Source organism: Pezoporus flaviventris, unplaced genomic scaffold (assembly GCF_033815535.1).
Source record: "Pezoporus flaviventris isolate CSIRO_AGI_PZ_B2104156 unplaced genomic scaffold, CSIRO_AGI_Pfla_v1 ptg000057l, whole genome shotgun sequence".
Lineage (NCBI taxonomy): Eukaryota > Metazoa > Chordata > Aves > Psittaciformes > Psittacidae > Pezoporus > Pezoporus flaviventris.
Window position 1 is genome coordinate 1,326,132 of NW_026892605.1, and position 26,508 is coordinate 1,352,639.

Here is a 26,508-nt window from a genome sequence, read left to right on the forward strand (position 1 = left end):
AGAACAGTTGAAGTAGTAAAGTATTTCAGAAGTTAGGAAATAGCTACTTGCATCCAAATTGGCAAGAATTCCTATTGACAAAACATATATAGTAGCAAATATGTATTGGACTGGTGATTCTTCCTGCTGCACTTTCTGTGCTATATTTTGATAAGATGAACAGGCTTGTGTATGTCTTACATGTTCCGCATACATCAGAATCTTACCTGAGCTGAGGCTTCAAGGGAAAAGGGATAGAAACTGGGTTTCTGTGTATGTGGGGAGCAACAAAACTGAAAGACTCTAAGGAACATTAGTGACATATAATGGCATTCCAGATCAGTCAAAGTAATTGATTAAATATTTCTTCTTAATTTTTGAGCACATGCAATGTACACTGTGTATACAACTTTGGGAAAAGGCAAAGACTGATCAGCAGTCAGAGGATGAGGTACTGCTGTAGTTGTTTGTGACCGTGACTAGTTTCCTGAAAAAGAAAAGCATTTCTGCATTTTTTTTTTTTGAGATTTGTCAGCACCTTACCCCAGGTACATCAAGAGCAGGTATGTCTACATTGTTGGCTGCTGTGTAGTATGAAGGTACATGCAGAGCTTATATACTGGAATTAGACTAGACTCATCAGTGCAGCCCATGACACAAGTTAATTTACACTTTCTCAAAGCGACAGGTCCCAGCAGAATAAATAAACAGTATAGAGCTGCACTGCTTAAGTACCTAACTATTTTGGGATCTCTACACTGTCCCCAAGCCCAACTTTGGAAGCACCCAAAGAAGCTGTTCACTTTGTAACACATCTGTGAACCTCCCAGGTTCCTGGGGCTGGACGCAGTCTGGGGCACTGTAGCACAAATGTTGCTGTGATGCACAGCACCCCCTCAACAGTGCAGTATTTGATACAGCTAGCATGGCAGAGGCTATTTTGGCCAGAAGCAGAAATATGTGACTCTGAAATTAAAAGTCTTTGTAGCCTGGGATGAAGAAACCTGGATGAAGCTTAAAACTGCCTGACTCACCCTTTATGTGTACCAGGACAAAAAAAAAAAAAAACAAAACAAAAAAACCACCCCAAAACCACAAACAAACAAACAAACAAAAACCCATGGAGAAATAGAATAAATACTACTTGCATGTAAATCGCTTCAACATTTGTATAGAAAACCCCCACTGTAAAGTAAATTGAACTTTCTCTGTTTAAGCCACAGCAGGCGAACAACAACAGCACGGTTTGAAGGCTTGGACATTTGTTTCCTGCTCCAGACTCTTAGGATGTTCGGTGTCAGTGTAACTACCAGCCGCCCTCCACTCCAGCACCTAAGAAGGGGCTCGACACCAAGGGAGGCGCGGGTGACACAGCTGATACTGCTCCCGCAGGGCACCCCTTGGCCCGGGACGGGACGGGACGGGACAGGACAGACCAGGACTGCACAGCGCGACGACGCAGACACGCTGACCCAGACGGTCATGATGACCCAGTTGCCTCAGCTCCAGCCGGCCGGGGGCGGCCCTGGGGTGGCATGACTGCCGCTCGCCTCGCCCCAGAGCAAACAGCCTCCGCCGCCTCAGGCTTCCCCAGGTGCGGGGGGCGGAAGCCAGCCCGAGCCGCTGTGGCCTGGGCTCACAGGTTGGCGCTGAGCGCCCTCTCCGGGCGGGGCAGGCCCGGCGCGCAGCGGACCGGGAAGAGCAGAGCGCCCTCTCCGGCCGGGGCGAAAGGCGGCCCCGCCGCCGGAGGTGGGGTCCCAGCGCTGCCCCGGCCCCTGCCCCTGCCCCTGCCCCGGCGCCGCCTCCTCCGCCCCAGGTCGGTCCTGTCGGCCCCTCCGCTCTCTCCCGGCCGGCTTCGGCTGGGGTTCGGCGGCTGCCATTGGCTTAGCGGCCCCATCCGGGCACTCGGCGCAGCGCTGCTCCTCAGCCCGATCGTCCCAATATGGCGGAGGTGAGCGGGGAGAGCGGGTTGGGGCTTCGGAGTTCGGCCGGCTCCCCGTGGGCCGCCGCCACCGGCAGACCCCCCGCGCCCGCCTCGACATCCCCGTAAGGCGCCTCCGGGACCGCCCGGCGCCGCGGAAAGGCGTGCCGGGCTGCAGGGCGGCGGGACAGACGGTGGAGCCGCCGGCGCCGGGGCAGCGGGAGCCTGCGCGACTAGGCCGCACGGCGGGCGCCGCGCAGCGCGGGTGCCGGGTTCGCAGCCCGGGGGCGGCCGACAGGCCTGGGCCGGGCGCGGAGGGGGGCGCGACCGGTGCGGAGGGCCCTGGGGGGAGCGGGTCGGGCCGGCGGCGGCTCCGTAGCTCGGGCGATGGAGAAGAGCCCGGCGGGAGGGAGGAGGAGCAAACCCCGGGCTGGGAGCGGGGAAGAAGCGGCGGCCGGTCCGGTGCTGCGTGCCCCTGTCATGTCTCTCCTGGCCACTGCTGGAGCGATCGGTAGCGCCGGTCGGGCCGGGCTCAGCTCCTGGGGGGCTTTTACCCGCGGGGAAGGAGGAGAGGACAGCGGCAGGCGGCGAGCGAGCTAGCGAAGGAGGGAAAGCAGAGGGTGAACGGGATGGACGGTCCAGCAGGGCGGGACGAAGGGGCTGGGGATGGTGGGGGGCGGCAGTGGAAGGGCGGACAGCTCTGGGGATGGAGGCGGGGAGCATGAAATGAAGACTCTTGTCTGCTGCCCGGCCGGTGGGAGCCCGTTCTCACTTTGCTCTCGCTTCTCTCCGCAGGCTTCCTTTGGGAGTTCGAGCCCAGGTTCGTCCTCGCCCACCTCCTGCTCCGGCACCCGGCCTGCAGCCCGCACGCTGCGCTCGCCTTCCTGATTCTTCCCAAATTTATCGTTTCGTACCTTTCCTAACGCTTCATCTCCACGCAATTAACCGCCTGCTAGATATATTTGAGAGAAGGAGATGTGAACTGTGAAGTCCTTCCCTTAACTCTGGTTGCAGTTAGTAATTGGCTGCTCGGAACCCAAAATGAGGACAACGTTTTGTTGCACTTTTAAGTCAGCATCTCAGTAAAGCCAGGTAGCCTAGAGAGAGACTGCTTCTCTTGTTGCTGATAACTATATGCTTGTGTAAATTTTTGACTTCTTAGTAATAACAGGATGTTCTGAATCATAGTGATAAGTAATTTTTAAGCCTTTAACTGCTCTTAAGTTTCTTTGGAATACTTTACACAAGCACACATAGTTAACATCAGCAGGGCTACTCTCAAAATAGTATTTGGGGGCTGTATTTCTGTGTAGCTGCTTTTGCATTGGTTGTTTCTCTTATAACTATTACGAAATTTATTGAACTTGTTTTTTGAATACTTGGGACTTTATTCCTGTCGTAGACTTTAGATAAAAGAGCTTTCACTTCAGTTACTCAAACATAAAATGAGTTAGAATATGGGTTAGAAACAATACTCTGGAGCACACATAGATATAAATTTGTTAAGGCATGAGTGTTTCTCTGCAGTATGATATGAACTTTCACAGTATTAAGGGAACAGCGAAAGTTTGCTTTAATTACCTGCATATTAGGAATGAGCACTTAACCTAATCGATATAAAATTAGTTAGGTGCTTTAAGACTTGGAAGCATTAGTGTATAGAACCGTCTCTTTCAAGACTGGAAGTGGTGCAAAGAGGGATACTGCTTTATTTTTTTTGGAAAGGATTGAAAATTTGTAACTGCTCCCTGCAGAACTTCCTCAGAAGTTCTTACATGGAAATAATTCTTAGTAAACTTTTTCTTAGCTGCTTGTAAGCTAAGGATTGCAACAGAGCAGTAGAATGTAAGAACCAAAAGGGAAACCAGACATGAAAGAGAAGTGCCCCAATCTGTTTCTTTCCTCTGTAAGGAAGTTAACACTAAAGAGCAAAACAACCCTGCAATTTAGTAATTTTTATCACCACTTTGGGGTGCAGAATATTTGCATTTTTAAAACTTGTTGAATCTAATGATAACCTTTATAACAGAAAGGTTATCATTAAAATACACTTAAAATACACTTAACATATAAATGCAAGATACACCTAATAACTACTTTTTCAATGATTTAAAGTATCCTCTTAAGTAATGAAAAGGACCACAGAGCTGTCACTATGCCTTGTTAATGTGAACTACTGGAAGCATTGCTTCATTTCCAGTATATTTTCCTCAGTATTTCTTGAAACTGCTACATTTATTCTTCCTTTCTAGGTCAAGTGCTAAGAATTAGTTTTAATAAAAGCTACATATGTGATGCAAATCTGAAGCAAATCTTTACCCTTTATTTACCTTCCTACTGTGGTGAGAAGGTAATTCATAACCTAATTTACCTGTTTAGCAGTGAAAAACTATACTCATTACCATAAACATCACATGAGTAGAATCAGACTCTGTAAATCATGGTCTTGCAGCATCTGAAACCTTGACGTGTGCTTTTTACCTTAATGATGATTTCAAGGGTATTTTGAGCAACCTTTTACTCTGTAAAATACTAATTTGGGATTTTACTTTGTGAAACTTTGTTTCAGTAGTTTAGGTACTTCTTCCAAGTATCCTATACTGCAAAAGAGAAAACTGCACCTATTGCTTACAAACACAGAAAGAGGTCAGCTGAAAACAGCTGAATTTGTCAAGTAGTTAGGACTTTGTTTGAGTTACTCCATTGAGAGCTCTGACCCTGTGTGTAAGAGAATTCATGCTTTTTTTTTTTATGATGTAATTTCATATGTTGGTATAGAAACAAAAGGATTACTCAAATTAAGTTTTTTTGATAGTTGGCTCTTTATCGTCAGAGGATCATGACTTTGACCCATCTGCTGAAATGCTGGTACATGATTATGATGATGAGCGAACCCTTGAGGAAGAGGAAATGATGGAAGAAAGCAAAAATTTCAGCACTGAAATTGAAGATTTAGAAAAGGTAAGAGTGACTTGCTTTCTTGTAAATGTCCATACATGTCACAATTTTTCTAGTGAAAAGAACTCAGCCTGCTCCTCAGTTTGTATTGTATAAGTCAGTTTCCTGCAACATGCCTTTGCAGCTTGTTAAAAAAAAGGAAATCAGGTCTTGTTAGGATGTAGTAGTGCATCTTCACAAAAAGGCTGAACTTAGCTTAGATACTAGTGTTATAAGTTCATACTAGTGTTATATTAACTTCATACTTTTCATTTAGTAGTCCTTTCACTTTGGTAGAGGAATCACAGAAGCAGGTTTTTAGAGTCCTATCATCTAACATCACTTCTAAGTTCATTTAGTAGTCTTTTTTGTTTTGGTAGGGGAATCATGGAAGGAAGTTTTAGAGTCCTGTCTTCCAGTATCACTTCTAAGTTTTATAAGTTGTATGTAAGTTGACACTGCCCATTTTGCATACTGTTAAGTGACCAGCCAGCTGTATTTGATTCTGTTGGTCAGGTTTTGCTTTTCCGATATGCAGACAAACAGTCCTGCTTTAGGTGTGATGGATCATATTCATTTGCTATGTAAATGGCAGTTCTGTGTCTTAGCTTCATCAGTTTGGCATTTGGTGGGTGTACGAAGTGACAAACATGCTCCTTGGCTTTCCTTATTCCATTTTACCATTTTTGATGACATGTTTTTCCTGTGTAAACCTCTTGTTCATCTGTGGCAGTGCATTAAAAATTTCAAAGTATGCTGAACACCCACAAACTGATGCTGCTTGCATTACTGTTCAGTGACCCGCTTACAGTACTCGGCATAACTGCAGATTTTGGTCAACAGAGCCCCAAGGAAGTAATTTTTAGCATCAGATAAGAGGCAGTGTTTTTATAGTCTATGTAAAAAACAATTTTCTAAGTATGGAGTTGACATTCTTTATACTCCTGTTTTTTGGGGGGGAGTTTTTTGTTGGTTGGTTTGTTTTTTTTTCTGTCATGCTACCTTTACAATTAGATTTTTTTGCTAATTATGAGCTTGCAATTATAATAGCAAAGCAGGTTGGCAAGTCTGGTGGTTAAAATGGAGTTGTTACTCCACAAAATTATCTTGTGCTTCTATAATGAAGGAAGAAGAGAGAGCCACTCATCTTAAACGCTTTATTACTTTAGGTCCCGATCCTGGAAAGACTTGGACATGATTTTACGTTTACCCATTGTGAAAAGTCTTTACAGGACTAAGACCTTAGCTGACTAAAGAAAACAAGTAATTTAATCAGTGTATGAGTTCAACAAGAATTTTTTAAAGGTAATATAACTTTTAAAGGTATAAACATTGGAAAATATTTTTAATATTTTGATGGCTTGAGTCAGGTAACTTAAAAAATATTTGCTGTTTATTGTCTTATTAATTGTATTAGGGTGCAAGTATAATGATGCTTGCTAAAATCACTTGATCAGAAGCTCTTGGAAAAAACAAGTTACAAATCAAGACTTAGTCTTCTGTTACCTTCTCAGTGATCATGATAAAAGTATGTTCTGTGGGAGATGGAAAGGAGGGCTTTAAAGTTGCTAGATTGGTTTATTTTTACAGGGGTTTGCACACTTGCAGCTGTAACTGTAGGACTGAAAGCTTCAAGTTTTTCTGGCTTTCTCTCTTGTAGGGGGGTTGTTAGTGATTCTAGGTTATCCACTGTCTTGAAATATAGGCAAATCATGCTTTACAGTGTAAATTCAATAAGAGGAAGTTTTTTATATTTATTCTTTAGTTTCATGCGGTAAACAGTTTTATTCAGTAGCTTGGTGGAATTTCCCTTTATGCCAAGAGGCATGGTTATGAATAATTTCAGTCCTGTGCCTGAAAATACTTTAAATCTCTAATCAAGATTCATGGTTTCAGTTACATTTGTTTGGGTTTTTTTGTTGGTTTTGTTGTTGTTGTTTTTTTGGGTTTTTTAACTTCTTCAGAGTAATGGCTTAACCTTTTAGGTCTGAACTGTTTACAAGTATTTGGCAATGTGTTGATATGTTTGTAAATCCTCTTGTATTAGGAAGGAAACATGCCATTGGAAGATTTACTGGCATTCTATGGCTATGAACCCACAATTCCAGTTATGGCAGGTTCCAGTGCGGATAGCTCTCCAAGTGAACTTGCAGATGAACTTCCAGATATGACTCTAGATAAAGTAAGTTAGAACTGTTTTCCCATGTATTATGGTTTAAAAGCTGAAATAGAAGTGACCTTAAAATATTTTGCACTGTCTCTTGATATTACAGATTATGTATCTTTGTTAATGTACAGTTTTACTCTGAATTAATTCTTTTTCAAGGATATTGAGGATTTTATTCTAATTCTTATTACCACACTTAAAAATGCATAGCAACTTAATTAGCACTGTTACTAAAATGAGAAATTAGAAAGTTATCGGTTGTCCTAAAACACATCCAAAGAACTTTAAATGGGTTGGATTTTTTATTTTTTTTTTTTAAATAGAAGTGGGTTTTTTTAATAATGTTTGCAGTGTCCAAAAATAATAATTCTGGCTTGTAACACACTTGCCAAATATCAAAACATTTGTGGATAACTTGAAAATGCATTCCTGAGTGCTTTAGAATGTGGCTTTCAAATGCGTATTGTTTGGAAAGTTCTTAACTTGGGGGAGTGCGAGAAATTCTTTTATGTGCACTGACTGAATATATTGCATTGCTGATGTAGAAAACCGAAACTTTGGGTTTAGTGATTTTGCAAGCTAACTTTGAATTCTGAGATTTTAGTCTGATTTTCTGCTATAAAGCATATGCAGTTAGTAGTTTGGATTATAAAGAATGGAGGTAATAGGCATATGTCTCTTTTTTTTTTTCCCCTCTCTCTGAGTATGATGTAACGGTGAACTCCACAGAAAGTAGGGTATAATGATGGCTCTGCACATCTGATTCTCATTAGGATTCATGATTGTGTTGAGGCTACAGAAATGTAGTCGGCTTGTTGTCTAACGCAGTTCTTCCCTTCCTACCCTCTATACAAAGGGCTCAAACACATCTGCTAGTGGAGGAAGTGTGCTTTTTCTTTCTTAATATCCTCTTCTTTTTTTCTTTTTTTTTTTTTAACATACAGAAACAACAGTTTTTGTACGTGTTTTGGGAAGATACTGTGACCTGTAACTGTCCTCACAGCAAAAGTCTACAAAAGTGCCTGGCTGTTTTGTTTTGTTTTGTTTTTTTTCCAGAGTTTAAGGGGAAACAGCATTTTAAAGCTCTAGTTTGTCTGTGATGCAAAGAATGACAGAATTCCAAATATTTGAGTTAGTTTCCACTGGCATTTTTCATTGGAAGCAGTTGGAAAAACATCTTATGCGTGCAGAAGTTACTTCTTGTGCGTTCATTTTAATAGAAGACTAAGGGAAAATTAACCCATGTGTCCAACTCTGAAATGAATGGGTGTATTTAGTTTTAGATTTAGGAGGAGCAAACTATCATTTTAATTAAGGGAATGTGGTCTGCTAAATTTACTTACAGTAAAGCATTTTAATTGATGATACCCAGAATTTGCTGTATCTAAATGCTCACCAGTCTATACTTAATGGTCAGTCTGAGGTTTTGTGTTTTTATTTTAATGATACAGGAGGAAATTGCTAAAGACCTCTTGTCAGGTGATGATGAAGAAACACAGTCCTCTGCTGATGACTTGACACCATCAGTTACTTCACATGAAGCTACTGACTTCTTTCCTCGGCCATTAAGATGTAGGAGACCTAATTTTATAATAGTACTAAAAAAGTCTTAGCATTGTATACACCTTCTTAGCTTAAAATATCAGAATTGCAGAGTAGTGCTGACTTTACTGGGAACTGAGAAACAGTACTTTGCAGGATGTTATACATGACTGTTGTCTTTGGTATTACCTTAAAGACTTGTATTTGGTACTATGCTCAAAGCACAAGTAAAATTAATTTTTCTACAAATACAATAACTTAATGGTATTGAGGAATACCCTTAATGGTTTTCAATATGTTAGTGAATTACGTTAATATGTAACCCATTCTATTAAGTCAGTGTTTCTCTTCTAAATTATTTGCTGCTGCTTTTAAGGCAGCGACTCCTCCATGCATCCTGTGTATGTGAACAGGGATGCAGTTTCTTTATGGTTATTTCCTTTCACGCATTAAACACTTTTCCACTAGGATTTCACAGGGTGATCCAAAGTAGTTTTATATTTGATGGGGCCTATAAACCCATGACCACCAAAATTTCACTGCCCATGGAGCTATTACAGGAAAGATCTGAGAACCAATGGTTCACTTATCCAACCTGGACAAAGTAGTCCTCATTGCTGTTGCAGCTTCTTTGTTCACTGGTGTACTAGGGCAATGTGGAGGATTCTTACAGTTTTAATTTGACAAGTATCTTACGCTATTTTTGGGGTATTTCATTCCTCTAGAGAAGGGAGATAATAAAGGGGATGTTCTGCCTCAGTCATCAACAGTTGTAGCCCCTTGTATGCTGCTGATTGTACGCTAAATACAAGACATTTTTATTGAAGAGAGATACAAATATATTAAAAAATATCATGCCCTTTTTTTAATCAAGCAAAGGCCAAACTTGGCCACCATTTAAACACTGCTTGTGAACTGTTTAATATGAGACTGAAAGTGTGGCAGCTTTATAGAAAAAATGACTAGCCCATCATCGTACAGAGGATTAAAAAACAGTTGTTGTTTTCAGATGTCATGGCTTTCTATCAGAGTGTTACTTTCTCTATTAAAACTTTTGGCTGGACATTTTAAAATCAAATTTCTGCCATTTCAGGGAGGGAGTTGTCCTTTCTGCTGTTGGCAATTTCATCTTTTTTTCTCTGTCTGTTCCTCAGACATTAAGATTACATTAAGTTTTAAGATAAACATGTCTACTATATAATATTGGCTATTTTATTAAATTTCCATCTGACATTGATGACTCTGTTTAGTTGTGATGAAGCTAAAATTGCAACCTTATCTATAAGTATGTTGTTTCTGGAGTTAGGGAATACGAAATAGCTTTAATCATACCAGAATTGTAGATTTTATTGTGCTAGGATTATACAGCTATAAAAATAGAATTACTTCAGAACCTGGTACCAAAGTGTTTCAAATTATAAAATACGAGTTCTTCTATGGATTTGAATTGCTTGGAGTGCTCTGCGGGTATTTCTTTGGGGGGTAGAGGGAGAAGGGTGGAGGCGGGGAGATTAAAGACGAATAAGCAGTCTTGCTGGATTTTGCTTATTCCATTTTGTATATCTCTCCTGTGTTTTCACTCCAAGCTTAGGCAACCTTCTTTTAAATGTTTTGAGTGCCCATTTAAACTCCTGATGAAAGGGTTTAGTAGGTTATAAAGACATGCCTTCAACTTTACTTTCTTTGTGATTAACCTGAGGCTAAGTCATAGCCATGGAAGTTGTTTTTCTCATACCTTTTCTGTAAGGTAGAAGCCTTTATTGAGAAAACAGATGAAGAAAAATGGTCTCATTTCCTTTTGAATTTTAGAAATAAAGTAGATTGTCTAAGATGCAGTGATGATTAAAGTTTCAGTTCTGCAGTATACAAATACCAGTACTTTCTGACTTCATGCTAGTTTCATAGAAATGTAGGTTAATAGATTCATGGTAAGTGTCTCCCAGAATAAAAGCAGGTGTTCCTTTCAAAAGTTAGTGATACCTCGTAGTTCTGTGCTCAAATTGAAAATTCTTGCTAGCTAAAACCAAACTTCTTTGTGTCTGAAGCAAACACTACGTGTGATGGAGATAAAGAATCAGATGGTGAAGATGTAGAGGCAGACAATGGTAATTCATCTGAAGATTTGAGAAAGGTAATAATTATATCTTAAAAAAAAGAAGTTAAAAAAGCCTTTACTGTGACGAAAAATGCATTGATTTGTAGTGCATATCTAAAATATTACCTTAATTCTGGAATTCTCTGTCAAATGCCAGGTTAATGGCATTTTAAATGATTCCATACACAAAATACTTAGTTAATACTTTTGTCTTTTCACTTTTGTTACATCTTCAGGAAATAATGGTTGGTTCACAGTACCAGGCTGAAATTCCACCTTATCTTGGCAAATACACTGATAATGGAAAGGGTAAGTTCTTCTCAATATTTTACTTCTTATTTTATGATTATACATAGTAGTTGATGAAAAAATGTTCTTTAAATTTATAAGATAAATTTGGTGGCTTAAAGACTCACAGATCTTAAAGAAACCCAAACCAAACGAGCAAAACCCCGAACAATAGAAAACCACACACACACACAAAAAGGCACTAAAAAAAACTGTAATAACACAGTCACATAATTGTATCTCAGAAATTTGATTTCTTTTTCGAAACTCAGTTTTGAAAGGACATTCTCAAGAAAACATTGGAAGGTGGATTACAATGTTAGCCCTGAAATATTATTAAGAGTGTAGCAAACAGGGTTAAGAAGGAAATATTTTCATTAGAGTATTGTAATTGGACTACGAGCATGTAATTTAGTTAACATTGAAGATCTTCAAAACAGTATTTTACTTTTTTTGGGGGGGGAGCACAACACTGTGGGTTACAAAATAGATACAGAAAACAATGCAATAAACTAAATTTCCGTAGCATGAGTAGAAGATGTAGGTACTTCTGTCTTCTAAAAAATTCGATGTTTTAAGTGTTATATTATTCCAGTGCAAATTCAGGTTAAAAACCGCAATTGTGCTAGAGTAGAAAAAAGAAGAGTTCTATTTTGTATCTTTAGAAAACTTTACTATGAGAAAGGTAGAGTGCATACAGCTGTGGAATAGAGAAAGCAACTAATGAAAGAAATTTGCTAATGGGTGGTACAGCTGGGAAATTACAGAACAATTTGGGGGATATATTAATAAATGAAGGGCATTCTGTTTGTTTTCTGTAAATTTTCTGCAAGTTACTTGTGTTTGCACTGTAACATTTCATGGGGATATTATTCTAGTGTAGTATATAAAGTCTTTTCACCATTACCAGCTGCTTTTTTGAAGAATGATGCTTTGCAGTAGAGAAGAAGAATGTTGGGTATGGATGGAGCCGGAAGTATTGGCAAGTGAGCATCTCTTGTGTTGCTTAAGACCTAGGGAAGTCTCCTATTTTCTAAGATTCAAGCATGATGCTTATTGTTTGTGAGAAATGGAGGAGTAAGACTGGATTTATCTGGATAGTCCTTTTACTGTTTATACATCTTGACTTCTCCTCAGCCAAGAACTAGAGAAGTGCTAGTAACCAGAGGATGACCAGGAAGGGGTTAATCTGACAACTTTCTCTGGAATGAGCTGGTGCTAGAGAGAACCATCGAGAGTCTTGTCTGCTGGCATGGCCAAGAGCAATGACGTAGCTGCAAAATGAGAGAGACAGAGGAGCTTCTCTAGAGATTATCCTTCATGGACCCCAGCTAGAAGTGCTGGGCTGTCTTGGTTGATAAAGGAGGTTGAAGATGAGCATAAGCAGTGTTCTGAAGAGGTTGGACCTGGCTGTAGGGGTGGAGGATTTTGTGAGAGCCTCTTCTGTACTCTGAAGAGCTTGTGATTGCAAACAGGGGCTTACATTTCTGCTGTATATTCCCAGCTAGCGGAATTGTGCTAGAAGGCAGTGCTGCTCATCTATAAACCTTACACTTGTAGCATGTCTGTTGAAAGTTTCCATGTTCTTAAGCCGTAAGAGAATTTTCAGAGATGTAATTTTATTCCTCACCTTACCTTAATACTATTTCTTGCAGTTTTATGAAAATTAAGAATCTTCATCTTTTCTACTGTAACAACCATTATACTTGTGTGTGTGTGAAACATTGTGTGCAATGTTAACCACATCTATTGATCAGAGTAAAGGATTTATAGTTTAATCTAGAATTGAAACATATGCAAAGGCCAGCAAAGGTTCAGGCCACCTCTAGCGTATTTCCAGTATATTGTCTTTCAAATAAGCTGTTTTAAGAGGTGCATACTTGGTTTCAACATAATGTGAAGGAGGACTGTACATCCTGGTTGCTTGTCAAGTATGCAACATACAAGTTCTTAACAGCATTCAGTTGTTAGTGAATGGAAGAACAGATTACCACATTCAGACCTAGATTTCCATTCTCTTAAGTAATTTTTGGCAAATTCTAGTTGAAATTGACCAGTTAGCCTCTTTGGTATTTTTTTTCCTTTTTTTTTTTTTTGACAAATAACACTTGAAATACTAAAATGATATCCTGTACTCTTTTACTGTAAACTATAGAACTATAATTTTTGAAAACAGCTGAATACAACTGTGAATGGTTTGGCTAGTTTGTTTACATGAAGATGATGAATATATACACATAATTAGACTTGAATCATCTAGCTGTCAGCAGGCTGCTCTTCTGTAGACTCCTTGTCTCAATAGTTCCATCCCTTATCCTTATGGAGCCTGAATCTCTTTGCCATGTCACACTGTTTCTTAACTGAGGCTTTTAGGGAAAAAGTGAGCTGCAATTTAAAAGTAGCATGATGATGCTTGATTTGGTTACTTTTGTGTTCCTGTTCTGTATCTTTGTGAAATAGCTTTTAATGCTATAGCCTTAAAAATGTCACATCTGGTGTTAATGGGTTTCTGTTTCAACAGCCTATGAAAATGAAGACCATTTACTTTGGAAACCTGGTGTGATCTCAGAAAGTAAAGTGAAAGAATACCTTTTTGAAACTTCCTTAAGAACAGGAAATGAAAAAATGATTGGCAGAATTCCCGAAGGACTACATACACGGGACAATGAACAAGTATGTTTTATATCTTGTTCCATTTGTGACACATTGCTTTGCAATTAACATGTGTTCTCTTTCTCTGCCTTGTATTACACATGCAACAATACTCAGTTTCTTATTTTTTTTTTTAAATTAGCTGTTATTGGGATCAGGATCTTATTTGTCATTTTAAGCATGGAGTATTTGAATGTTGCCAGCGATGTGATCTGTGATGTTTCTGATTGCCATGCTGCTGACAAATCCAGCTCTTCTAATAATTGCATATAGTGTTTTACTTTTTCTTTTTTAATTAAAACTTGTCTCATTTTTTTGATGGTTTTGGTTGTTGTTTTGAAATTTTCATCATGTATAAAGATAAATCTTTTTTACATTAGATATGCTCACTGAAAAGATAGTTTTGCTGGTCTAGATTTAATATTTGCAAACTTTGACTTTTTCTAAAGACTTTTTCCATTTTATAGGCACTGCATGAACTTCTTAAAAGTAGCCATAATGTTAAAGAAGCAATTGAGAGATACTGCTCAAAAGGAAAGACATCTCAGGGTAAGAGAGAAGACCTGTGTTGTCAGAAATGTGTGTTGGGAAAAAATGGAAAAAAATAGAAAAAAAGAAAGTTGTGTGGCAAAACCTTAAGTAAGAATCAGATTGATGAGCATATCCCTTTCCATGATGTCTTTAGCACTGATTAGGTATAAACTGACTGTTGGCCAGTTGGAAGTTCCTGCTAGAGAAGTTTGTAACTTGCATAGAAGTTGAGGGTCAGCTTTCCACCTTCCCTTCTTTCCTTCATTGCTCTTGTAACAATGGCAGAGACTGAGGAGAGGGGTTGGGGGAGAAGTGAATTTGCTCTTGGGCAGTTCTTACCCACATTACAGTATCTTTCCGAGATCATGATCAACTGTAATACAACAATATTTATACCAAAATCAGGAAAATATAGCTAGCTGTATAAAGAGGTCTCACTCTCTTCCTCACTATTAACATTATACTATGCCAAACCTAAATTTGTTCCACTGTGTAAGTCCGCAGGTCTTTGGTAGAGCAGGGAAAGCTTTGCTTGAGTTTACAGTGAAAACAAGTTTCTGTCTTGTTTGTCCCTAACTGTATTATTCCCTTAAATGAAAATCAGAGTTTATCATTTAACAAAGACAGTTCTTTGTCCCGTATTTTAACATATGTGTTGCATAAAGCAGAAATGGGAGTATGAGCTTTGGTATAAGTTGATATTCTTGCAGATATTGCCTACTAAGAACTGGATCTAGAGGGAACTTTGGTGTTTAAAAGGGCTGTGAAAATATCTAAGGTAAAGCTGAAGTGGATAATAAGGACTACTAGAGCAGTGCTTCAGAAAGTTCATGTACAACAGGAGATTGTGTAGACCTTATCAGTAAGGAAGTATCAGTTGCAGGGTTGTATCTAAACTCACACACCTGTAGGATTTGGATTCCTGTTTGGGGATGAAAAATTACCTCTGACGATTTGTGGTTCAGAGCCTAAAATTCTATCCCAAGGACTAGTACCTTACCCACCCCAATCAGATGGGACTCATTATACCCTCATTAAAAATGGTAAAGGATGGTAATACTTTCTCTGCCTGTCTTTTAGAGTAAATGGGGGCAATTCACTGCTTCCACGCACTGAAGTTCACTTCTATTCACAAAACTTTATTCACAAGAATTAAAATATATCACTCCCAAGAAGATTTCTTAACAATGGGACTTTACAGTGGTAAAGATCTTTTCTTCTCTTCTAAGCTTGAGACCTTTGTAGTAAGGAATGCAAAGTTAATGGGTTGAGGAAGAAAGAAATGGCCTTGCAGTGAAATGATTATCACCTTCATCTGGGAGCAGCAGGCTCTTGGTTTCAGTGTCTGCTGCCAGAAATGTTTTGAAACACAGTGGTATTTTTTCCTTCTATTGGCTTTAAATGTCAGCTTATCGGAAAATTTCTGGATCACCATTATGAATGTAAAATGCCTGAAATATCCCTTCTTAATTAGATCCAAAGCCATAATCAAGATAGGGAAGCAACAATACCTGAGACAAACCAAACCTATTCAAAACGAACTTTAAAAGTTTTGCTCTTTTTTAGTGGGTTTTTAAATTTATTTGTGTATTTCTAAAATTTAGTTTGGAAACTGCATGTTTTATCATTAAAAAAGAAGGGGGGGGGGGGGGGGTGGGTGGGAAGGGGATTTGCAGGTCCTTTTTAAGAAGCCTGAAGGGGTTATTGTCATGGTTTAAGCACAGGTGGTAGCTCAGACCCCCACAGCAAACTCCCTCTTCCCCCCACCCCCCAACTCCCAGTCCGGGTGGAGAGGAGAATCAAAAGAATGTTAACTCCCATGGGTTGAGATATAAACAGTCCATGACTAGAGTATGATATATACAGTAAAGTATAAACTACTACTAACAATAGCAATGATAAGGGAAGTAACAAGGGGAGGGAATATGGAATTAAAAAGGGAAGGGACAAAAACCCAATAAACACAAGTAATGTACAGTACAATTGCTCACCACCCACCAACTGATACCCAGCCCAACGCAAGCAGCAATCTAGCCCTTCTAGGTAACCGGACATGACGTGCTGTGGTATGGAACACCCCTTTGGCTAGTTTGGGTCAGGTGTCCTGTGTCTGCTTCTTCCCGGCTTCCTGTCCCCTGCCTTACTGGCAGAGCATGGGAAATGAAAGAGTCCTTTTTCAGAGTGCTTCTGAGCAGCAACTAAAACATTGGTGTGTTACCAGCATTGTTTTCAGACTAAAGCCAAAACACAGCACTGTGCCAGCTACTAGAAAGAAAATTAACTCTATCCCACGTGAAACAAGTGGTGTATCTGCAGGGACAGAGATAGGATAATCACTATTTGCATTGTCATTCATAGCCTGAAGGCAGACTGCTTTTGTAGTCTACAGCAGTAGAAAGTTCACTTAATCTTACTGGTATAGCAGTGGGCTCCCCTCTATCCTGAGGGTCTGTGCCTCCCGACCGATATGATACTCAGCACGTAATAGAGTGTGGTTCAGTGCTGGGGATAATCCCTTAGTCAAGCGCACTCCTGGTCCACAAAAGCCATAATGATCTAAAGTAATACAGTCTCCCCCAATTAAGGGGACATGCTGAAGATACTCAGTCTTGCTTTCACCAGACTTCCACACATATTTTTTGTGCAGATCGGCCAGTTGAAGGGGGTCCCACAGAGTGGTCTTTATTGTATTTCTCCACTTGCCTCCTTGAGGCCCAGCATATACTTGTTTCAGTAAAGGGCTACACTGAATTCTGATCTCTCTGTCACTATCTTCTGGCGAAATGATTAGCTAATGAGTTTCACAAGATCTGGGAATTTTACAAGATCTGAATAATCTGGGTGGCCCAGATTATCCTGAGTTCTAGTTTGTCCTCTGCCTTCATGTTTCTTTCTGTCTCCCCAAGTTGTTAAAGCAGTTGGTCTATTCACAGAGGTAACAACATTTCTTGACACTTTCTTTTTTCAACCTCATCTTGTAACGGTCTCATTTCTTCACCGCATTCCTTATGCTGATACGCAGCTACTAAATATGCTTTCAATATCTTGTGTATTATTATCACCTTCTCTTTCTCATCTTTCAGTTTCTCTCTTTACCTCTTGTTATTTTACCTTACTTCAATTGTCCTGCTTTTCACACATCCATGTCATCTGAAAATTTCAGTGGAGGGTTATCTCTATGCCTCTGTAAGTAGTCAGTGCCATCCTGACAACTACACCAGTTTTTGTCATAGGTAAATTATTAAATGTCATTGTTACGGGATTAACTAAATTTAAATTATTAAATTATCAAGTTACAATTAAGCAATAATTGAATAATAATTAAATGATGATTTAACAATAATTTAACAATAGTCAGTAATTGGGCAGTGGTCAAACTCTACTTACTACACTTCTAATAATTAAGCTATAGGCTAATATAAATATATATCTCTCGTATATAATATACTTTCAGGCTTTAGGTAAAATACAGTTTACCTTATTACAGCTGTCAGGTGCTGGGTAAGTGGTGTCTCAGCCCTGAAGGGTCATCTTGAGAGATGTCCATTCCCTGCTGTAGTGGAGGTCATGTCTTTGCAGCCTGCTGCTGTACAGGAGAGTTCAGTGGGCTTTCAGAGGCTACAGGTACTTACAGTGTAAAGCAGACTACTCATAGTCAACCCCTCCTTTATTTTTTTGTGCAGCTGTAGCAGTTTTAGTTTTGTCTAGTCCCAGCTCAGGCTCTTGGTAAGACATGGCCTAGACTCTTTAGCTCCTGAGAAGATGCAGCCTAGCACAGCTCTTACAGGTTTTCACAGCAGGCCTGATCTCAGGCCTTCATGTTGGTGGTGCCTGAATCGGAGCAGGGGCATCCATTGCAACAGGTTGTTTCTTCACTTTTTTTTTTCCAGCAACCACTGTTCTTTGTATCTTATGTGAGAAGGAATATTCAGACAATTTATCTCACTTATACCTTGGTGATGTTATCAAACTTCGTGTTTCGATGACAGACATTAAATAATAAATCTTTTGAATGTCCTTTGCCCTTAACGATAAAAGATCTTAGAAATCAAACTCGTCTATGAGTCTTTATAACAAAAGTTAGAGTTCAGGTAGGATATCTGTACCATAGAGAAAAGAACATAGATCTAAATAACTGAACTATTGAGTTTTTTTAACATGCATTTGGGTACTCTTCCATTAGCGACAAATGTTTTATTCTTTGTAAAAGCTTGGTGAGTTTATCATGCTACTTTTGAAATTGTCTAGAAGAGATGACAGCATGGACAGAAGAAGAATGCAGAAGCTTTGAAGACGCACTTAGGATTTATGGAAAAGATTTTCATCTTATACAGAAAAACAAGGTTAGTATTTTAGTTAAACGGAAGAATTGGTATGTGATATAATGCTGAAAATCTGTAAAAACAACACGTTTGTCAGAAGCCATGAAGAAGACTGAAATTAGAACCAGTATATTAAAACCAGCTTGGAACTTTTGTGCTGATTTTTTCTTAGATGCCATTGGAAAAACTAGGCATTCCAAGATGAGTAAATGTATCAGCTTTGAAACTGACACATTGATGTTGCATCCATTTTTTCATTTGTGTTATAAGTTACTTTAAATGTGTGCTCACCTAGAAGTACAGTATTTCAATACTATAGCTGTGGGAGGGGAAGTTGCATCTTAACTTACTTTTGTCATGAGGAAGGTGTAGTTTACAGAAACAAGCTTTAGCTATTTGTGTTCTCAGGAAGCATAGTCTTCCATTGGTACTCTTTTCTTGCCAGTGAAGGAGTTCTAATCTTGCTCTGGACTGCTTCTGATTGACTCCTCTGTGCCTGCAGAATAGGGATAATTTTTTTGCGGTCAAAAAGCAAGAGCTCTTTCCAGATCTTCTGTCTGTCTCCTTTATGCTTTGATACCACTTTGAAGGGTTTTTTTCTTCAGAAGTCTGGTGTTTTTGTTGTATTTCAGGTGAACTTTCTAGGGTGGTGGTTGCTATTCAACAACAGTCCTGCTCAATACCTGGTTCAGCCCATCCTAGATAATGTTTGGGTTGTTCAGATTTTAAATGGACCTTGCCAATAGACAGCAATTCATCAGATATGCAAAGAAACAATTTAAAAATGCTTTTTTCAACATGCAGGAAAGTACATGTGTTGATGTATCTGCCAGGAGGAAGCAGGATTTGTCCTAGAAATCTGCAGTGGTTTTCTTTTCAAGTAGGTGAAATACCAGAATGTTTAGGGAAAGTTGTGGGACCCAGCTGCAGAGCAGTGTTCACTGGGAGTTCATGTACTAGGCATAAGGATATCTGTTCATTTCCTACCCTGCCTCATATGGTTGTGCCCTCACTAGCAAGGTTTACTACTTACACCCAAGGCATTTTGGGTTTCCCTCTGATGTTTCTCTAAGTTTGATGAAGCTCAAGTATAGTTTACGGCCAGACTTATCTGGATAGAGCTGTATATTACAGTTGTAAAACTTAAACTGGAGCTGTGGGCTGATCATGATGTGAAATGTTTCTGCATCTAAAAATGGATATAGTTTGTAAGAATGCAGGTAGAAGGAATTACGTTTTCTCCAAGAAACTGACTTCACATAGCTATCTGCATTTTGGGGAGACAGAGAGTTAACATAGATCAAAATGAGTTTTTTGAGTCCTTTGTACATACTCAACCAGATTACAGTTTTATTTTGTTGTTTGAATATTTATTTTTAAAACCCTCCACTTTTCCTAAAAGGCATAAGTACCCAAATCTTTTCCGCTTCACTTCTCTTAGGTCATTGATCTGCTCAGCTTTTTGCATCTTAAAAGTTTAAAAAAATTGTTATATATATTTATTTATATATATATATATATGCTTCAGATGTAGATACAGTTTCAGTCTAGTTTTTAAAAAGTTAGTAATGTGTACAGTAGAACACATGTAATACTATGCAATGCTATTAATCTGTTTGAAGTCTCCTGATTTAATTAGTTTGTTCCAGATACTAGAACAATAAAACTAATGATATTGCAGGAATGGGAATGGGGGAGATGTCAAAACGTCAGTCTTCATGTTAATCTTGTCAATTCTTCCTGCCTTCTTTTAGGTAAGAACCAGAACAGTTGCTGAGTGTGTGGCTTTCTATTACATGTGGAAGAAGTCAGAACGTTATGACTACTTTGCTCAGCAAACAAGATTTGGAAAGAAGAAATATAACCATCATCCAGGAGTTACGTAAGTAAAACATTCTTGGAATGTGTTTTCTGTTACAAATCATGAATGCGGAATATTTTTTTCCCTTCTGCTATTGCAGTGTAATGCTGCAGCGGCTACGGCAGCTGAAATTAAACCCATCATAATTTTTAGGCTTTGTTGTCTTATTAAGTAATAACATTATGGATGCAAATTTATTTTAGGGACTACATGGATCGTTTGGTAGATGAAGCAGAAGCCCTTGGTGGAGCTGTGCATTCTTCAGCCTTAACATCTAATAGTCGAACAGAAACCATTCCCGATCAACAACTGAGCATTCTGAACTCTATCACTGCCAATGAGTTGACAGGTAAATCAAGAAAAAAAGAAAACTTTTTGTTGTAACTGTGCAAACAGCTATTTCATCTGCATTTGTGTTCATCTTCTCTTCAGCATTGACGAACAGTGTAGCTACAGTCTGCCATACTTCAGATGTGAACTGCCTGGATGATGCCTTTCCTCCTATGGACAGCTTACCCCGAGCACCAGTTAATCATGTGCCTGTTGGAACAGAAGAATTGCTCAGCTTGCCTAGCAATGGTGAAAGTGATTGTTTTAATTTATTTGAGACTGGCTTTTATCATTCAGAGCTAAACCCAGTGAACGTGTGCAGTGAGGAGACAGAAAGGCCTGCAAAGAGATTGAAAATGGGGATTCCTGTCCCAGAATCTTTCATGAATGATGTCTCTGTAAATAACCTCGGTGTAGACTTGGAGAACCACACACATCATATTACCAGTGCCAAAATGGCTGTTTCAGTGGCTGACTTCAGCAGTCTATCTGCAAATGAAACAAATGGTTTTATCAGTACCCATGCTCTTCACCAACATGCTGCCCTTCACTCAGAATGACTGTGGAAAACTAAACAAACAGTGGGTACTTTATGCAGTAGTAAACTTGATGGGAGCTATCAGGTTTGCTTAGTCTTTCACTGGAAGTTTGAACTTTGACATCAGTGATGTCTTTGTATGTATAGAACTATATCTTGATTTATCAAGAGTAATTTCTTTTTTCAGTCCATAAATGTGGAAATGTCATAGGATGTTAGGCGGAGTTTGGGACTCAGAGAACTCTGTGGTGCAGCTTTAAGCTCTGCTTCCATTTTTTTTTTTAAAGCCTGTAGACGGAGGCCACCATTTCAAAACCAGCACAGAAGTTCTGACTGGATTGGAGTGGCTTTTTAGTCTAAGTTACTTTTGCTGTGACGGATGCAGTGGAATAACAATGTTTACAGGTACCAATCCTGATCCCTGCTCAATGTAGCATTTTTTTTTTTCTTACAAAGGCAGGGATGGGTTTCTTTAATTTAAACTGCACAAACATACACAGATGTTTTTTAAATGGAACCTTCTCTCATGTGATACTAAACTAGAGCACTTCAGTTTACAAAACAGCAAGTTCATCTTGGTGAAAGCTAGCACAAGGGACTTAACATGGGTAAAGTGTGAAGACCTACACTTCAATCCTGTTGCAAAAAACTACAGGCCATGGCTACCTTACACAGAAGTAATAATGCTGCCATAACTGTCTGTGTACTTTAAAATTGGCTGAAACAGATGCTATTTAGGCTATATTGTGTTTCAGTGGGTTTTGTCCACAACCTTGGAGAATAATGTGATCATGTACCTAAGACAGCTGTTGGTGTATAAAGCTATAGTCCTCACAGCTTGGGATTTACCACTAAACAAACAGTCTGCATTTGGAAGACATCTTAAATTGTTTGGAGCACTGCAGTTCAAAGTGTTAGTTTTGAGGGACTGTCTAGTTTAGATAGGAATAGTAGAACCTTGAAGTATGTATTTTAAAGTTTTTCTTTAGTATGGATTGCATTTATTTGTTTAGAAAAGTCATTGGCTTAAAAATGGCACTTCGCTTCATTGCTCAGATAGGAAAAGTTAAGTAAAAACGTCTCTCAGCAGCTACTTAACTTCCATAAATTTTTTATTTTGAACATTGAGTGCAATTTAGCCATCCAGGAAGTTTGTCTGGCTAACGCTTGTTCTAATTCCTGCAGGGAAGTCAAACCAAACATAGGACTGGATTGCAACATGTTGTAGCACAGAACTTACAGGGTTTTCCAATTAGAATCTGAACCTCACTTAAATAGAATAACCCCTTTTCCTCCGTACTTTTTCTTTGCACTGTTTGTATTACAGATTTAATTGCCACTGATTTGTTTTCATTATTCAAGTGATTAAGTTTGTGTTGTTGATATTTGTAGTGGTTGCTTCAAGGTTATGCTGAGTAATTAGAAACTAGTGACTTAAATATTTGAAAGGGAAGAGGGTATTTATTATGCATACTGTGAACTGCATTGACATCCTGAGTTTGGGATGCAGCATGTGGAGTTCTCTTTACGGCATTGTAATGAAGATTGCTTTGAAGTGTTCATGCAATAGCACATTTACCATATTAAAAACAAATTAGTTTAGCACAGTGGACAAAAGTAGAGAAGATTCTGTAATCAGTTCTTAACTTACACATCTGAAATAGGTAACTTTAGTTAAGTACACAGTAAATAACGGGTAGCCTTGGCCCTGTGTTGTACTCTTGACATTTTTAGCCAAGTTGTCAGCTTCTTGCTGCATTTTGTGCTGAACTTTGTACCTGGTTTCTTTTCTTTATGAATCAGCACATTTTATGTAATTTTGTAAAATACTGGCCATGATCTTCCATTGTTATACATTCAAGTTTATCTATGGGTTTACAGTGAGTGGCTGGTCTGTACAGAAATCATTATACAAAGATGACTGAATGCTTATACCAGTTGCACTTAAATGAACATGCCCATTCTCATTAGCTGATGCAGTAATATATTCAGTTTATCTATGCATTGCTGGGCTCTTAATGTAGACAGAGGCTTGTCTAAGGTTTGGGTTGTCAGCAAGTTGAATGGACACTTTAGTTATTTAATAAAGACTTTTGACCAAAATTCAGAAAATGATATGAGAGAAAAATGAATTCCGGCTAGTCTAGTAGATTTTTAAATGCTGATCATATTTAGCCTGTTGGCTAGCTAGCTGGTGTCGTTTACTTTTAATTCCTTGTTAAAATGAGGCAATAATTTGCAAGATTTTGTAAATATGTAAATTCTTCATATCTTTTTAGATATCTATTTCAATATTTTCTGACTACTTCCATGTATAGTAACATTTTTGTGCATGCTTGATGTGACATTCATAAATTTGTACCACTATGACTTTATCCATGTAAAATAACTATTTATTGAAATTTTCTTTTAAAAGCTGGACTTACTTATTTTTCTCTCAGTTTAAACATTTAAATGGAGAACTTGTTACTGTTTATTAAAAGAATTGTGTTTCGAAAGTCAGCATGAATATAACTAAATTGCAACCATACGAAGAAATTACATTGCCTTGGTCCCTAGATGGTGAAGCACAATTCTTATAACAAACTGTGATGAATTCTTTGTCCTTTGACACTCTTGTTCTTCCTACAGACAAACCAAAAAATGCATAAGGGGCAATTGCAGTGTTGGTAGATGTATCCTTTTTATGTACAGGGAACCTGAAGAGAGTAGCTGATTCATTTAGAAGTGTAACTGGTGCTGTGATTATAGCAATACTTTTGCTTTGATAAGTCATACGTCTCCTCATAATAGGTTTTTAAATGTTTAGTTTTCCTCTTGTCATGGTCAAGCCGCTGAATTTACTTGAAGGATGTACAATACTGTTAGAAGAATACTAAATTGTGTACGATTAGGTCAATGAAGTGTGCAATTGTTTCCTGTTTTTAATTTTTTAAAACTGAGGGTCAAAAACATAGGAAAACTTCAGATCAAGTAGAACATAGCGATACTACTTAATTTAACCAAAGTCTATAGTGAGCGTTTCAACTTTGAATGTAAACTAATGGATAAACTGACCAACAGGGACACTATTTGCCCAGCATTACAAGCACATTGTCTACAGACAGGGAAACTAAATACAGTAATTTATAAAGTAATGACAAGGTTACTATTTTTTTTATTTCTATTTTTCATTGAAGGAGGAAGATGCTAGCAGTTGTAAAATACAGTAGGAATGGTTAAAGCCCTCCTGATAAAACAGAGATTCTAGTTATTCGCAGTTCAAAGTACATACCCTGTGCGTAACAACAAGTCTAGTGACAATCGGAACATGTTTTAGTATCAGATGTTCAAGAGGAAGTCGCTATTGTTGCATTGGTTTTAATATTTGTACATAAACACTGATTTTTTTGAGCCTTATTTTGTATTTGTTGTACTTTAATACCTGGTGTACAGTTCCAGAAATAAATGTCTGGAAACCTTTCTTTGCTTGTGAAACTTTTCATGCATCTGCACTGTATTTGCTACCTGATTTTCAGAGATAGTTAGCAGTAACTCTGAATGCACTTTAAGAACTCTAGGTACCACTAAAGTGCACGCTGCCACACTACCCAGTGTACATAGAGTGAAAAATGCAGTGCAGGTAAAACGGTAAGTAATGATTTCCCTCAGATATGAAAACGTCGTGGCTTAAGTATAGCAAAATCATAGATGGGACTTGAACATCTTAGAGTAACACATCCCAGCCCTGTAACCCAGCATTCAGAGTGCATGGTGAGCCAATGGGGGACCTGCATTCTTGTTCTCTAGGGTAAGAAAACTTGCCCAAATCCTTAAGTCCACATCAGGCTGGATTACAGGTGAGGATATAACAATTCCACATGGTTTAGGCGTTTATGCCAAAGTTAAACTATTTCAAATGCTTTTTGTCCTGATTTTCCTTTTTCTCAAGAAAATGAACGCTAACCTTGGACCCTGAAAAGCACCGTATTACTTCTAGGATCTTGCATGCCAATGCTGTCAAAGACTCTTACTTTCCTAGGTCCAGTGTGCTTGTTTCTGCTTGTTTCTGGTATAACAAAGCCTCGGGCAAAGAAATGGGTATTTTTTTTCTTTTTTTTTTTTAATTAGATAGGATGCAAGCTGTTACCATCCCGAACAGAGAAAGTTCTAATTTGCCAAGAAACATAATGACCTTTACTTCCCCCTGTGAGAAGATGCAAGACAAGTGTCTGTAGTGGTGGTTGGTAGAGGTGCAAAAGACAACACCCATCCAAAACTCTAGTGACAAGCTGCACCTCCCTTCCTCTGGTTGTTCAGGGTAAAGATCAGTGTTGCTAGAACAAATCATAATGACTGGCCCCATCTCATCCCTGTTCTGATGCAGTTCTATGATTCTAATTGTTAGCTGTGTGATGCTGGTGTCTTAAAAATGGTTTTAATTAGTGTATGTGTATATATAATGTAAACTCTTTCCCCCAGCCCAATGGAAACTTGCATTTCCATTAAACTAATGTGAGGATGTCCCGGATGTGGGATGGTTTATCTGCTGTGCAATGAGCCAGGCTCACACACAAGAGAGACTGATTCCTGTTTGTGCAAAGTAAGGTGCTATGTGTTAGTTCCACAAAGGCAGCAGACCCTCAGCCTGCCAGCTGCCCTCTTCCATTTGTTAAACAGCAAAAAACACTGTCTTCTGCTTATGTACAGTCTGTAGCTACAATCACTACTACATTCTGTCTTGGCCTTTAAAGACACAGTTCATAGTTTTTTCACTGTGTATGTTACAAGAGCAGGGGTCTTTGGAGGCAAGGGTCTCTCAGGAGGTGCCATTTTTAATGTTACAATGAATCCGGTTCCTGTAGAGGCACAATTACCTCCTGGTTTGCTCAGCTTTTCAAAATTTAGCTCAGGAAACATTGTTTCCTAAAAATGGAGATTCTTAAGCTTTCACACACATCGCAGAACCTTAACTTCTTCAGTGCCAGGTAACAAGGTCACATCCACTTCTGCCACTAAAAAGATGAGCAGCCCCTGAAGTCCTTATGGCACCTTATGGATGTCGGATGCCCAAGTCCTCGTTTTGTCCACAGAACACATGGCAACAAAGACTGGAACCATAAACACTAGTAATGCGTTTGCTAAAAAACACTTTTTACCAGTCCCTGGATTTCTCTTCCCTCTGCTGGGAAAAGTCATTTATTGCTCCCAGCAAACCTTGGTCCCTGCTGTGGCAGGAGGCCAGGATGAATACGTTCTTCTGCTGCCATACCGCCCTGCAGCATCGTGCTAAACCCCACCGGCTTCTCTGCTTCGGTGCTGCACACCTCTGCTGCAGCAGCGCATCGCTCCCCTTAGCTGCAGTG

At 39.1% G+C, this 26,508-nt stretch overlaps 1 protein-coding gene across 10 annotated transcripts; it reads left to right on the forward strand.

Moving 5' to 3' along the window:
• Nucleotides 1-1,783: 1,783 nt before the first annotated feature.
• MIER3 (MIER family member 3) lies at nucleotides 1,784-24,626 on the forward strand. Of its 10 annotated transcripts, none has more exons than XM_061469356.1 (13): nucleotides 1,784-1,930; nucleotides 2,696-2,720; nucleotides 4,716-4,861; nucleotides 6,885-7,019; nucleotides 8,456-8,576; nucleotides 10,592-10,677; nucleotides 10,878-10,950; nucleotides 13,451-13,602; nucleotides 14,049-14,130; nucleotides 18,361-18,455; nucleotides 20,189-20,316; nucleotides 20,499-20,644; nucleotides 20,728-24,626. In XM_061469356.1, exons 1-13 carry the CDS (start codon nucleotides 1,922-1,924, stop codon nucleotides 21,183-21,185), a joined length of 1,656 nt encoding a protein of 551 aa, XP_061325340.1. In that variant the 5' UTR covers nucleotides 1,784-1,921; the 3' UTR covers nucleotides 21,186-24,626. The 10 variants fall into 10 exon arrangements, with proteins under 10 accessions (XP_061325340.1, XP_061325341.1, XP_061325342.1 ...); XM_061469357.1 differs by having other exon boundaries at nucleotides 4,734-4,861; XM_061469358.1 differs by having other exon boundaries at nucleotides 1,820-1,930; nucleotides 2,696-2,992.
• The last annotated feature ends 1,882 nt before the right edge of the window (nucleotides 24,627-26,508 follow it).

What these genes read in the sequence shown, in the direction of transcription:
- MIER3 (XM_061469353.1), top strand. Translation starts at nt 2,627, where the DNA reads ATGAAGACTCTTGTCTGCTGCCCGGCCGGTGGGAGCCCGTTCTCACTT. An exon ending in AAATTGAAGATTTAGAAAAG is followed by an intron (nt 4,862 to 6,884) that starts GTAAGAGTGACT and finishes CTCTTGTATTAG; the next exon opens with GAAGGAAACATGCCATTGGA. An exon ending in CACTGCCAATGAGTTGACAG is followed by an intron (nt 20,645 to 20,727) that starts GTAAATCAAGAA and finishes TCTTCTCTTCAG; the next exon opens with CATTGACGAACAGTGTAGCT.